The sequence below is a fragment of the Pongo pygmaeus genome, chromosome 4 (assembly GCF_028885625.2).
Source record: "Pongo pygmaeus isolate AG05252 chromosome 4, NHGRI_mPonPyg2-v2.0_pri, whole genome shotgun sequence".
Taxonomy (NCBI): domain Eukaryota; kingdom Metazoa; phylum Chordata; class Mammalia; order Primates; family Hominidae; genus Pongo; species Pongo pygmaeus.
This window is the reverse complement of record NC_072377.2, coordinates 7,851,971-7,865,414: the sequence shown is the minus strand read 5'-3', so window position 1 is coordinate 7,865,414 and position 13,444 is coordinate 7,851,971. Positions and strand designations below refer to the sequence as shown.

The following is a 13,444-nucleotide window of genomic DNA, read 5'->3' as shown; positions in this document are numbered from 1 at the left end:
AGGAACCAAGCACCTTTACCACACACACTCAGCCACTCCAAGGGGGCTGTGTGAGGAAGGTGAACTCAGTTCTGTTGCTGATCTGCCTGTCAATATCTAGGCAACTCTCCATTATCCAGCAGACTCTTAAGCTTACATGTCTTTCCAAAAGAATTTGTACTGGCCCAGTGAAATTATGACCTCTCTGCATGGATCCCTCTTTCCTTCTCCCTGCCTATTTTTCTCCTTTTGCCTATTAGTATCTAACCTGCTAAGTATTTTCTTTACTTATCTTGTTGTTTTCTCCCACTAAATGTGAGCTTTGTGAGGACAATGATTTACCTTTATCACAGCTATGTCTTCAGCAATCAAAAGAGTGCCTGTCTCATAGTTGGAACTCCATAAATACCTGTTGCATGAACAAATGAGGAATGAATAATCGGAAAGCCAATTTTTAAAACAAAGGGATAAGTCACCGATTTACAAAATTTGCTTCTTAGACTAAATAGGGGGTTTTGGTTTGGATTATCTGCTGCTTTGCTTATCCCTGTCCTCGTTCTCCTCCTCTGGTATCAACAACGGCAGCGGGCTATAGTTTCTTCTCTACTTCTCTAGTTGCATTTTCACTATCCAGTGACCTGCCCTTGGAAAACTCAGGGCTTGGGGGAATGGGGCTGAATATCTTCCTCCAGGGCAGGTAGCTCCTTAAAAAGGGGTTGGTCGGGGGGCTGAGCCCAAAACCCAGTTTCCCTTGCAAACCCATGTATGAGAGAGGAATGAGGGAAAGGGGAGGCAGGCATGTTCTAGCAGAGACGTTTCACATGGTATGAAACACCGAGTGAGGGATCCATGTTCCAATGAATCAAAACTCCTGTGTGAGCATGTGCTCTGTGTCTTTTCCTTGAGTGCATGTTTGTCAAGATACGTATCTAATTTTTTTTATACAAGAACATATTCACACACAGATCACACAAATTTAGACATATATTTGCAGCTTGCCCTTTTCATTTAATAACATATCTTAGTTTTTCAAAATCACCCCCTTTTAAGGGGTACAAGCAAATGACACAAGAAGAGACATTTTTCCCAATGACTTTGACCAAGAGGAACATGTAAGATTGAATTCGAGTTTCAGCCCCTGTGGATCACTGTTTCTTCCTGAGTTGTGAATTGCTGGACTGGGGGTGATGGGGTGAGTAGGGAGCTGGTATCAGTGGAAGAGGAAAAACAATTGACTCCACAATCACCAAATTTCCAACTGGTGACAAGTTGAGCACATAGATGAATGTAGAACTCTCTGAGTCAGAACACTCTTAGAATTTGACACAGACACAAGATCAGAGGGAGGAATTATCTTGACTTCAGTCCAATGGTAAAATATCCAGATTATTTGAAAATGCATAAGAATTTCTAAAACTTGCGATATTAATGTACCAGGAGAGGACACAGAATCTTTTCCACAGGAAAAAACAAAAACCCAAAGAGAATAGTTGAGTATTGTCTTTTCAAAAATACCTAACATTGTGTCCTTCGCAAGCAACAGTCCTCAGAGATACAGAATTTTGAATGCTGTTAAAATTAATGAAAATGTCCTCATTAAGCTTCACACAATACCAAACCTCCAAGGAGATGCTCTGGATTTATTAGAAGTAAATTGAGGCCCTGATGAATCAAAGGAAACTGTTTTGGATCACCTTGGGGGTTTTCAGTTTTAAAAGTAGGTCGTTTATCCCTGGACAAGCAAACTCACGGAAAGCCTCAAGATGAGGAGGTCATAGTGCTGTGGCTTCTGAGGACAGGAAATGAGGTAGCCCACTCATAGGCTGATTAGCATATCAGACAAGGTGGGCTAGGATGTGCTATGGAAACACACCCCAAACCCAAAGAGTCTTAACCCCCGGTGTGCTGGAGCTGGCTTATATGACTCACAAAAGCCAACTGTTAGCATTTCTTCTAAGCTCTGCATTTAATTGGTAGCCTAAAATTGACCATGATCGAAGTATTTACACCACAGAAATCATCAAATACTACAAATCAGATTTTTTTTTTCTCCAGAAAGTGGGTTGTTAAACATAGTGCACCAACAGGCTTAACAAAATAACCATGACATCATAGAGGCTTACTTTTTTCTCATTCATAGCCCAACATTTATGTTTCTCCAGGGAGGCTCTTAGTGCAATTGCTTGGAAATCCAAGTGCCTTCTTTTTCATGGTTTCACTATTACTAGGGCCTAGAAGTTTTTGGGACTTTAGAGTCATTTATTGGATGCTCTGAATTTATTAGCCTGTGAGTGGGGAGAGGGGGTTTGGAGGGCTGCCTGGGAGTTTTTTATGGACCAGGACTAGAAGTAGTATTTATTGGAGTCACCCACATTCCTGGCCCCAGCCTAATTGTGAGGGAAACTGGGAAATGCATCTTCTGCTTGTTCTGGAAGAGGTAGTATGTTTGATGAGCACATAGCATTACCCCTGCCACAATTACATGACAAAAGGTATTAATTTTTTTCTCTTTTTTTTTTTTCTTTCTTACAGAACTTACTAGTCCAACCTTATGGTGGAGAGTGAATTAATGCTTTAAACAGTCTGAAAGGGAGGAGAAAATAAAGGACTAGGGCCCCAGTTTGCTCAAAAACTTACCCCAGTTATTTGTGTGAGAGTGTGTGCAACTTCCGGGAGTAAGAGTGCTTCTCAGGTTGGGAGGAGTCATGGGGCATGATGGCTACTTCTTGCCAAGTGTGTTTGCCTGGGCTACCATAAAATGTACCATGGACTTGATGGCTTAAAACAACAGAAATTTCTTCTCTCTTAGTTTTGGAGGCTAGAAGCCTGAAAGCTGGGTGTTACCAGGATTTTTTTTTCTAATTTCCAACTTTTAATTTGTGAAGGATATGCAGGTTTGTTACATATGTAAACGTATGCCATGGTGGGTTGTACAGATCATCCCATCACCCAGGTGGTAAGCCCAGCATCCATTCACTATTCTTCCCGATCTTCTCCTTCTTCCCACCTCCCGTCCTCTGACAGGCCCCAGTGTGTGTTGCCCGCCCCCCATGTGTCCCTATGTTTGTATCACTTAGCCCTCACTTATAAGTAAGAACATGCGGGATTTGGTTTTCTGTTTCTGTGTTAGTTTGTTAAGGATGATGGCCTCCAGCTCCATCCATGTCCCTGAAAAGGATGTGATCTCATTCCTTTTTATGGCTGCATAATATTCTGTGGTGTATGTGTACCACATTTTCTTTATCCAGTCTATCATTGATGGGCATTTAGGTTGACTCCATATCTTTGCTATTGTGAGTAGTACTACATTGAACATACATGTGCATGTGTCTTTATAATGGAATGATTTCTATTCCTTTGGGTGTATACTCAGTAATGGGGTTGCTGGGTTGAATGGTATTTCTGCCTCCAGGTCTTTGAGGAGTCACCACACTGTCTTCCACAATGGTTGAATTCATTTACACTCCCACCAACAGTGTATAAGCATTCCTTTTTCTCCACAACCTCACCAGCATCTGTTGTTTTTTGACTTTTCAATATCCATTCTGACTGGAGTGAGATGGTATCTCATTGTGGTTTTGATTTGCGTTTCTCTAATGATCAGTGATGTTGAGCTTTTTTTCGTATGTTTGTTGGCCACATGTATGTCTTTTGAGAAGTGTCTGTTCATGTCCTTTGCCCAATTTTTAACGGGGTTTTTTTTTCTTGTAAATTTGTTTCTTGTAGATGCTGGATATTAGACCTTTGTCAGATACATTGGTTGCAAAAATTTTCTCCCATTCTGTAGGTTGTCTGTTTATGCAGTTCATAGTTTCTTTTGCTGTGCAGAGGTCTGAAGTTTAATTAGATACTATATGTCGATTTTTGCTTTGTTGCAATTCAGCAGGATTGGTTCCTTCTAGGGGCTGTGAGGGGAAGGCTCTGTTCCAGGCCTCTCTCCTTGGCTTGTTGACGGCCATCTTCTCCCAGTGTCTCTTCACATCATCTTCCCTCTGAATGTTCATGTCCAAATTTCTCCTTTCAATAACGACATCAGTCATATTAGCTTGGAGGTCTACCCTACTCCAGGATGACCTCACCTTAATTAACTATATCTTCGATTACCTTATTCCAAATAAGGTCACATTCAGAGTTCTTGGGGGTTAGGACTTCAACATGTGAATGCTTGGAGGACACAAGTCAGCTGATCACATCCAGTGAGGTTGTTCGGCAGTGGTTCTAACTACAGCAGTGTGGTGCGGTCTCCCGTCTCACCTTCAGTCACCTGCACTTCCTACCCCCGGCCCAAGCAATTGCCCATCATTCATTCTTTTCTGCTACTGTGCTTTGTGCACACCTCTCTTATTCCATTTATATTTTTCTGTGGTTCATAACTAATGGGTTAATTTCTCTTCTCAGTCTGTGGGCTCTTTTAAGGTAGGGACTCCCCATTTCTGTCCTGGAGCCTGGCATAGTGTCTTGCACAGTAGTAGGCCTAATGTGCTGTGGAGGTTGAAAACTGGAGGCCTCCACTCTACCCACGGCATCCGCCCAGGCCTGTGGACCAGAGCAATTTCTCAGGATCGGGGTGGAGGTCACTGTGAGGGAAACTGAGGGTAGGTGATCAAGCACCATGAGCAGGCTAAGGCCATGCTACATTTTAACAACATTCAAAACACAAAGGGAGAGACCACAAGGTAAAAAATGGGTATTTTCTCTTTTTTTTTTTTTTAAGGGAACATCATCTGTGAAACAGACAATTCCTTGAGGGATTTTAATGGCAAAATTTCAGTAATTTCAGCAACTCTGTCTTATGATAGCATCTAAATCCCATTTGGTTTTTATTAGTATCATTTTGCTTCAAGCCATACAAGAATAAAAGAAAAAAAAGAAAGATTAATAATTAAAATCCAGGGAAAAGGCAGATTTTCAGTTTGATTAGTTATTGAAAATGGATAGTCACATTTCAAAGCGAGGCTGCCTGCCTGCTGATGAATTTATTTTTTTTGGTCCTTATTTTTCAATGATAGAAAAATTCACTTTTACTCTGGAAAGTTCTGAATATGCAAAATCTGCACAAAAATAAGCTTGCTAAGATTCTGATCACTCCACACCCACAAGCAGTGAGAGTCCTAGTAAACACTAAGATGTAGAAGACTTTTGGCAACTAATCCAGGGATTGTGAGGCAGGCATGGCTGCTCATAGTGGTTACTTTTATAGTGTTTTAGGAGACCTGATTAGAATGAGAAGAAATAGGCATTTTCTCTGTGAAGTTGCATATTACACTGGACTTCTTAATATAGGGAACAAAATGAATGAACATATCCTTTCTCATTCTGATAACAGTAATTGCATTCTCATTCTATTCTTAAGTCCATTCTTCCTTCTTCAGAGTTTTTCTCCCAGGATAATCCAAGCACCCCAGTAGGGGCTCACTCAGTTCAGGAGGGTTGGACCTGATTAAAAGCACTGTGCAGAAGAAAATACAAGACCAGGCAGCCACTGGAGGATCTATTTTCCCTGCTGTTCGTGCCACCCACTCGGGGGGCTGTCCCTCAGACCTGGATGATATCGTTTGGCTGTGTCGCCACCCAAATCTCATATTGAATTGTAACTCCCACAATTCCCATGTGTCGTGGGAGGAACCCAGTATGAGGTGATTGAATTGTTGGGGTGGGTCTTTCCTGTGCTGTTATTGTGATAGTGAATGAGTCTCATGAGATCTGATGGTTTTAAAAAGGGGAGTTTCCCTGCACAAGCTCTCTCTCTGGCTGCCACCATGTAAGAAGTGCCTTTCACCTTCTGCCATGATTGTGAGGCCTCCCCACACATCATCCACGCAGAACTGTTAAGTCCATTAAACCTCTTTCTTTTATAAATTGCCCAGTCTTGGGTATGTCTTTATCAGCAGCATGAAAACAGACTAATACACTGGGTGAGGGTGGCTGCCCACCTGCAAGGAGCATTATAGGGTTTGAGGGGCCACCAGACAACTCCACTTTGCCACAAGGTTCTCAGGGTGCAGGAGGAGAGAGTGCTTCCTGGCCGTGGGTGTAGCTTTCTCCCAGGGGTTCAGTTCTAGAGACTAGGTCTTCATGTTGGACACTGCAGCTGTTCTCCCCAAAATGCATGGAACGGGGTCAGCAAGGTCAGGAGGGATTCCAAAGGCAATAGAACAGCTAGATGATGAGCAAAAGCCTGGCTACTATTGAATCCCTTAAAATATTGGGCATATGTGGAGTGGCATGGGGGTGATGGAGACCATGCTATTGGCTGGCCAGTGGCTCTGAATCTCAAAGGAAAGGTCTGGATGGCAATGTTTTTACTCTGGAGAATTTATCCTCCCTCATCCTTGCAGAATGTGTGTGGTATACTTGGGCTTCCTGTGTGTTACTGGGTGGCCCATCCCAAAAATGTTTGCTTAGCCTCTGCAGGCCAGCAGCAAATTAGCTTCTGCACCAACAGCTGCCTCTGTTATGGATATTAAAGATATCGAGATTTCTCTATCATGTCTTAAAATGTTTTAAAGTTTTCATTTTATTTGATAAGCAGATGTCTAATTTGTATGTAGTCAAAGTGATTGATATTTTCTGACATTTTTCCTATTGTTTTCATGTGTATGAGTTTTCTAATGGGTTTTCTTTTTCTCTTATTTTTCTCATCATCCAGAATTTACTTTTGGCTATAATGTGACGTGAAGGCCCAAAAAACTAGCCAATTGTCACAATACTAAATGTTGAATGGCTTATCAATTCTCCATTGATTCAGGCTTTTAAAAAATTCTATGGGTACATAGCTATAGGGTAGGTTGCCATCAGGAGACATGAGGGCCAGGATGGTTTGACGTGAACACGTCCAGAAGTTGAGCGAGACTGAAGACAATGATAAGAGATGCTTGTGTCTGGCGAACTCATAAAATGGCCAGCAGAGGCACAGAGGCAGAAGCCACAGCTCCTGGTTGGAGGTTGCTTTCCTCCTTCAAGCCGATTAGAGTGACTCTGAACTAAGACACACCAGGATCCCTGCCATGGCTGGCCAGGGGCCTTACACATGTTGCTGTTGGAATTCTTATGAATCTTAAAGTAATAATTCTTAAAGACCATGTTGTTTCCTTACTAGATGGTTCATTGAGTAAGGACAGTAGCCACGTCTGAGTTATCTTCTAAATTCCCTCAGCAGGAGCACAGCATGTTGCACATGACAGATGATCTATGAATGATTTGCTAAGGATTGGCCAAAACTACGTTATGCTCTAGTTATTCCCATTACTGGCCAGAGTGCCAAGTTCCTGCAGTCAGTGTGAGTGGGCATTACGTGTTTTCCAACATACTACATGTAAGTCTTTCATCCTTTTCACTGCCTACTTCCACCTCTGTATCCTTCTGTTGGAGGGAATCATTCTAGCATCACTGTCTGGGAAAAAAATAAAAACAAAACCAACCAAGCATAAGCTAGAGACCTAATGCTCCCAAATTCCACAGAGACATGTCTGAGTTTGCTGCTGGAAGATTTAAGGCAGCTGGAATAACATAAATGACAAGCCTCACTTACAAGGTGAAGATTAAAGACCAGCTAACACATGCATTCTTTTTTCTTTTACTAGATACCGAACAAGGAAGATTTTCTTTTGTACTCAGAAAAAGTTGGGATGATAAAATGGAGATAATACAGATAATAGCTCTGTTAATGGGTCATTTTCTAATCCATCAGAGCTGTGTGTGTATGTAAATTACATATGTATGATATATACGTGTATATTATATATAATATACGTATTCATATATATATGGATTACCAAGTGTTACACTTATCACATATGATTAAAGAAAAAATACTTTTATCTCTCAAGAGAGGGGTTTGCACATAGACAGCCTGACTCTTGGCTAGTGTTAGAGTTCAGGAACCAATACACCAAAATATGCTACTCTGACACTCGGCTAGTGTTAGAGTTCAGGAACCAATACACCAAAATATGCCACTCTGACACTCTGGCCTCAAGAAGAAGGCTCAAGGTCTCTCTGACCATCCCCTACCCCCGCCCCTGGTTCTTGTCTCTCAATGGTTTGTCTCTCCCAAAGCACTTGATGAAGTTGATCTCTAAAGTTCGCTTATCTGCCTAAAGTCTAGACTCACCAAAGAAGAAAGCAATGACCCCTGGTACCTTCCGTGAGTTTTCATTAGCTGCATTCATGTCATGGGAAGACAGGTTGAAGTCTGTTAAGACACCTGGACAGACTTTTGTCACAGACCATCGTCTGCTCTGTGGGCCAAACAGACTTTCTCCCAGACCATTGTATCTTCTCCAAGCCCATTGTATCCCCCTAAAAATAACTTACTACCTCCCTAAAATCATCCGCATTTCCCCATCTTCCTTTCTCGTATGAAGAAGGCTATACAAGCATCTGTAGCCCATGGTGTGGTGGGGTAATCACCCTGAGATGTCTCCTATGCACATTAATAAAAATGTGTATGCCCTTTCTTCTTTTAATCTCCCTTCTGTCAGTTGATTTTCAGGCAACCTTCAGAAGGCAGAGAAAACATCTGCCCTTGGCTCCTGCACTAGCAACTTAAAGGGTGACTCCTGTTAAGTTTCATTATCCTAGTATGTAGGTATTGTTTGTTTTTCAAAGAAGCTCAAGCTTATTATAGAAAATTTGAGAACACAAGACAAGTAGAAATGAGGGAAAAGTACACACATATATAACCTTAGAGATGTCATTTTGTTATGGTCTGAATGTTTGTGTCTCCCCAAATTCATATGTTGAAGCCTCACTCCCAATGTGGTGGTATTGGGAGGTGAGGCCTTTGGAAGGGGATTAGGCCTGAGGGTAGAGCTCTCATAAATGGAATTAGTGCCCTTATAAAAGAAGCCTGAGGGGGCTTGTTTGCCTTTCCAGCATATGAGGATACAGGGAGAAGACATCATCTGTGAATCATAAATTGAGCCCTCACCTGATATCCAATCTCACAGGGCCTTGAATTTGGACTTCACAGTCTCCAGGACTGTGAGAAATACACTGCTGTTGCTTATAAGTCACCCAGTCTGTATGGTATTTTGTTATAGCAGCCTGAATGGACTAAGATACATTTTTATTTTAAAGTTTGAGCTCTAGCAATGTAGTCAGACAGCAAGACAGCTTGGGGAGCCACCTCTCTCAACAAGGGAGGGGAAAGTTGAGAAGTGCCATGAAAATGTCCCTGCTTCATACTGGGCCTCTTAGCAACCTTCTCTTGCTGGTGAGGCCTGGGCTTCTCCCTGTTCCACGTCACAGCTGGTTCTGCTTGGTGAGGTGACCTTTCCTACCACATACTCACCACATGCACCTCCAGACTCCCTTGGGAAAGAACTGGCATCTGTGCTCCATCGGGCCTCAATGACCCAGCCTTCAAATTAACCCATGGCTTTCTTTCTCTTTTTTTTCCTAGACAGGAATTATTTCCCTCTATGATTGTGTTTTTAAGAGGCGCCTAGATTATGATCAGAAGTTGCACCGAGATGACAGAGAACATGCAAAAAGTCTGGGACTTCGTGTTAATGAAGAGGTAATATTAAGACAGAATATTAACAAGTTGTCAACAGATTACCAAAACTTTATACAGGCATATCTAGTTTTATTACATTTCACTTTATTGGGCTTCATAGATACTGTATTTTTTTACAAATTGAAAGTTTGTGGCAACCTTATGTCAAGTAAGTCTATTGGTGCCATTTTTCCAACAGCGTGTGCTCACTTCATATCTCTGTGTCAGCATTTTTTAACAGTAAAGTATCTACAAATTAAGATCTGTACATTTTTCAGACATAATGCTATTGCACACTCAATATACTATAGTATAGTGTAAAGGTAACTTGTATATGCACTGGAACACCAAAACGTTTGTATGATTCACTTAATAGTGATATTTATTGCCGTGGTTTAGAACCAAACCTGCAATATCTCTGAGGTATGCTTGTACGTGTGTGTGTGTGTGTGTGTGTGTGTGTGTGGTGGGACGGTGTATGTACAGTCATTCATTGCTTAACAACAGGGATTCATTCTGAGAAATTCATTCGGAGAAATTCACTGCTAGGCGATTTTGTCATTGGGTGAACATCAGAGTGTACTTAACCCAAACCTAGATGCCATAGCTAACTCCACACCTAGGCCATATGCTACAGCTTATTGCTCCTAGGCAACCAATCTGTACAGCGTGTTACCGTATAAAATATTGTTAATGATTATAACACAATGGTAAGTATTTTTGTATCTAAACATAAAAAGGTACAGTAAAAATATAGTATAAAAGATAAAAAATAATACACTTATGTATCATTTACTTACCATGAATGAAGCTTGCAGGACTGGAAGTTGCTCTGGGTGAGTCAGAGAGTGAGTGGTGAGTGAATGTGAAGGCCTAGGACATTACTGTACACTACCGTAGACTTCATAAGCACTGTACACTTTGGCTACACTACATTTATTTTAAATTTTTTTCTTCCATAATAAATTAACCTTAGCTTACTGTAACTTCTTAACCTTATAAACTTTTTAATTTTAAAAATTTTATGACTCTTTTGTAGTAACTCTTAGCTTAAAACACAAACACACTGTACAGCTGTACAAAAATATTTTTTCTTTAGATCTTATAAGGTGTCTATTTTTAATTTTTTTAAGGTTTTAAAGTTTTTGGTTAAAAACTAAGACACAAACACACACCTTAGCCTAGGCCTACACAGGGTCAGGATCATCAGTATCACTGCCTTCCACCTCCACATCTTGTCCCACTGGAAGGTCTTCAAAAGCGATGTCACGCAACACGCATGGAGCTGTCATCTCGTAGGCTAACAATGTCTTCTCTGGAATCCCTCCTAAAGAACCCGCTTGAGGTTGTTTTACAGTTAACTTTTAAAAATAAGTTGAAGGAGTACACTCTTAAAATAGTGATAAAAAGTAGAATAAATACATAAACCAGTAACAGTCATTTATTATTATTGTCAAGTACTAGGAGCTGTACATAATTGTATGTACTATGTTTTATATGACTGGCCGCACAGTAGGTTTATTTTCACCAACATCACCCAAACACATGACGAATGTGTTGCGCTACAACATGACAACAGTTATGACATGATAACTACGTCATAACTGTTAGGTGATAACTATGTCAACACTAGTTAGGTGATAGGAATTTTGCAGTTCTATTAGGTTTTGACATTTTCATGGCAAAAACAGCAGTTACTTTTTCACCAACTTAATGTTATAACCTTACGGGACTATCGTCATATATGAGATCCATCATTGAATAAAATGTCATGTGGCACATGACTGTTGTGTATATGTGTATGCATGTATATAGGCATACATGTGTGTACGTGTGTATGTATATATGTGTGTATATGTATATACAGATATGTATATTTGTATATGTGTACATATGTTTGTGTGTGGGCATATGTGTACCTATGTGTATATATGTGTGCATGTGTTTGTGTATATGCATGTGTGTATGTGTGTATCTATTATATATGTGTGTATATGTGTGTGCATGTGTGTGTGCCTGCTTGTGAATGTGTGTAAATGTGTGAATAGATGCATGCATATGTGCATATGTAGGTGGATGTGTATATATTATGTGTGTATATATGTGTGAATACATGTATATATATCATGCACATATGTATATTGTATGCATGTACATGAGTGTACATATGTGTGTACATGCATGTGTGTGTATGTGTGCACATACACATATATATTTAATATTGTGCTCAGCTGCTTTATGTAATTTTCTTTATGCAGCTCTCCTCTTTTTGTGCCAAGAAGCTAAGGCTAACGTACTATTATAGTTCCCTCTATTCAGTCATGTCATTGTGTATTTTTCTTGATATTGTTGTTTGGTTCTTTAGAATTTAACAATTTAAGGACAGCAAAGCTAAGACATTCCCTTCAACAGATAAAACAAGTCTCTGCTTAACCTCTGAGTCCTGGCTTTCATAATTTTTCTAGAAAAGTTGGTCTTGCAGAGCTGAAATTGCACACATGAAAACACTTCTTCCAAGTTTAGTTACCAAGCCACTGTAACCAGCACATGTGTGCATTCTAAGTTGATGCAAAGTTAGTGTTTTCCTCAGGAGAAAACTGTGGCACGTAGTTTTTCAGAAAAAAGCCCTCTCAGAGCTGCCATTCCTGAAGGAAGAGAGAAAAAGGCAAAGAAATCATGGGCTGGGTGCGGTGGCTCACACCTGTAATCCCAGCACTTTGGGAGGCCGAGGTGGGCAGATCACCTGAGGTCAGGAGTTTGAGAGCAGCCTGGCCAACATGGTGAAACCCCGTCTCTACTAAAAATACAAAAATTAGCTGAGCATGGTGGTGCACGCTTGTAATCCCAGCTACTCGGGAGGCTGAGGCAGGAGAATTGCTTGAGCCTGGGAGGCGGAGGTTGCAGTGAGCCGAGATCTAATCATTGCACTCCAGCCTGGGCGACGACAGCAAGACTCCTTCTCAAAAGAAAAGAAAAAAAAAGACATGATGAGCAAATTCTAGGTAGTGATGAGTGGTATGTGGGAAGAGGAAGCCATGTGAGGATGTAAGATGGGGAAAGTGAGAGGGATGAGCAGGGAGCTGGGGAGGGGAGGGGCCAGGGAGGACCTGGACATCTGAGCCAGGATCTGGGTGGTGGGGAGAGACCAGCAGCAGCAGGAGCTGGGAAATGACCAGGAAGAGCACAGGGACAAACAGGTAGAGCAAATGGTCCGGCACAGTTTCCCAACATGTCCAATGAATACACCAGCCAGCCTTCTAGCAAATTCCATGATTCCCCGCCATAGGCTACTTCCCTGTGAAGGCCCTGGCTTCAGCGTGGAAGTTCCCTCTTGGTCTACCGTGGCGGGACCCAGGCAGGAAAAGCTCCCAGGACCCAGGCTGATGGATGCACGGGTGAGCTGTGCTGGCGAATGCAGTGGTGCTATGTGCTTTGATAACTTTCACCAGGAACAGGAGAGGCGGGTTGGAGTGCTGACGTCTTCTGTCTATGGGAAGCGCATCAATCAGCCCATTGAGCCCCTAAACCGGGACTTTGGCCACGCCAACCACGTGCAGGCTGACTTCTACAGGAAGAACGACATCCCCAGCCTCAAGGAACCCGGCTTTGGGCACATTGCTCCAGCCTGAAGCATCCCTGTGGCCCACAGGGCATGTCATGATACCCTGTGGGCTGGCAAGGTTGCATGGAGAGAAAGTGGCGTCTGGAGCCTGCTTTCCCCTTCTCATGACACCTAGGAGCTTGGCTATGCCTGTGTTGCATCTCTACAGTGGGACACATGAACACTTTAGCAGCCTCCCTCAGGTTGCTGGGGTTAGGAGCCTGACCAACAACACCTTTGGTACATGTGAAGAGTCTCTGATGTGATGATTTTCAACTGGAATTATTTTTGATCAAATGAATCTGAAGACCGATTCATTGTGAGCACCTGAATAAAATGAAAACTTTGTTTCCCCTCGGTAA

At 41.8% G+C, this 13,444-nt stretch overlaps 1 protein-coding gene across 2 annotated transcripts in view; it reads left to right on the top strand.

The window, feature by feature from the left end:
- CFAP90 (cilia and flagella associated protein 90) overlaps positions 1–13,444 on the top strand; it is a 26,570-nt gene extending 13,126 nt beyond the window's left edge. For both annotated transcript variants that reach the window (XM_054487693.2, XM_054487692.2), the window contains 2 exons: positions 9,386–9,502; positions 12,931–13,444. In XM_054487693.2, coding sequence (XP_054343668.1) covers positions 9,386–9,502; positions 12,931–13,110 — 297 coding nt within the window. In that variant the 3' untranslated portion in view covers positions 13,111–13,444. The remainder of the gene's footprint in view (positions 1–9,385; positions 9,503–12,930) is intronic.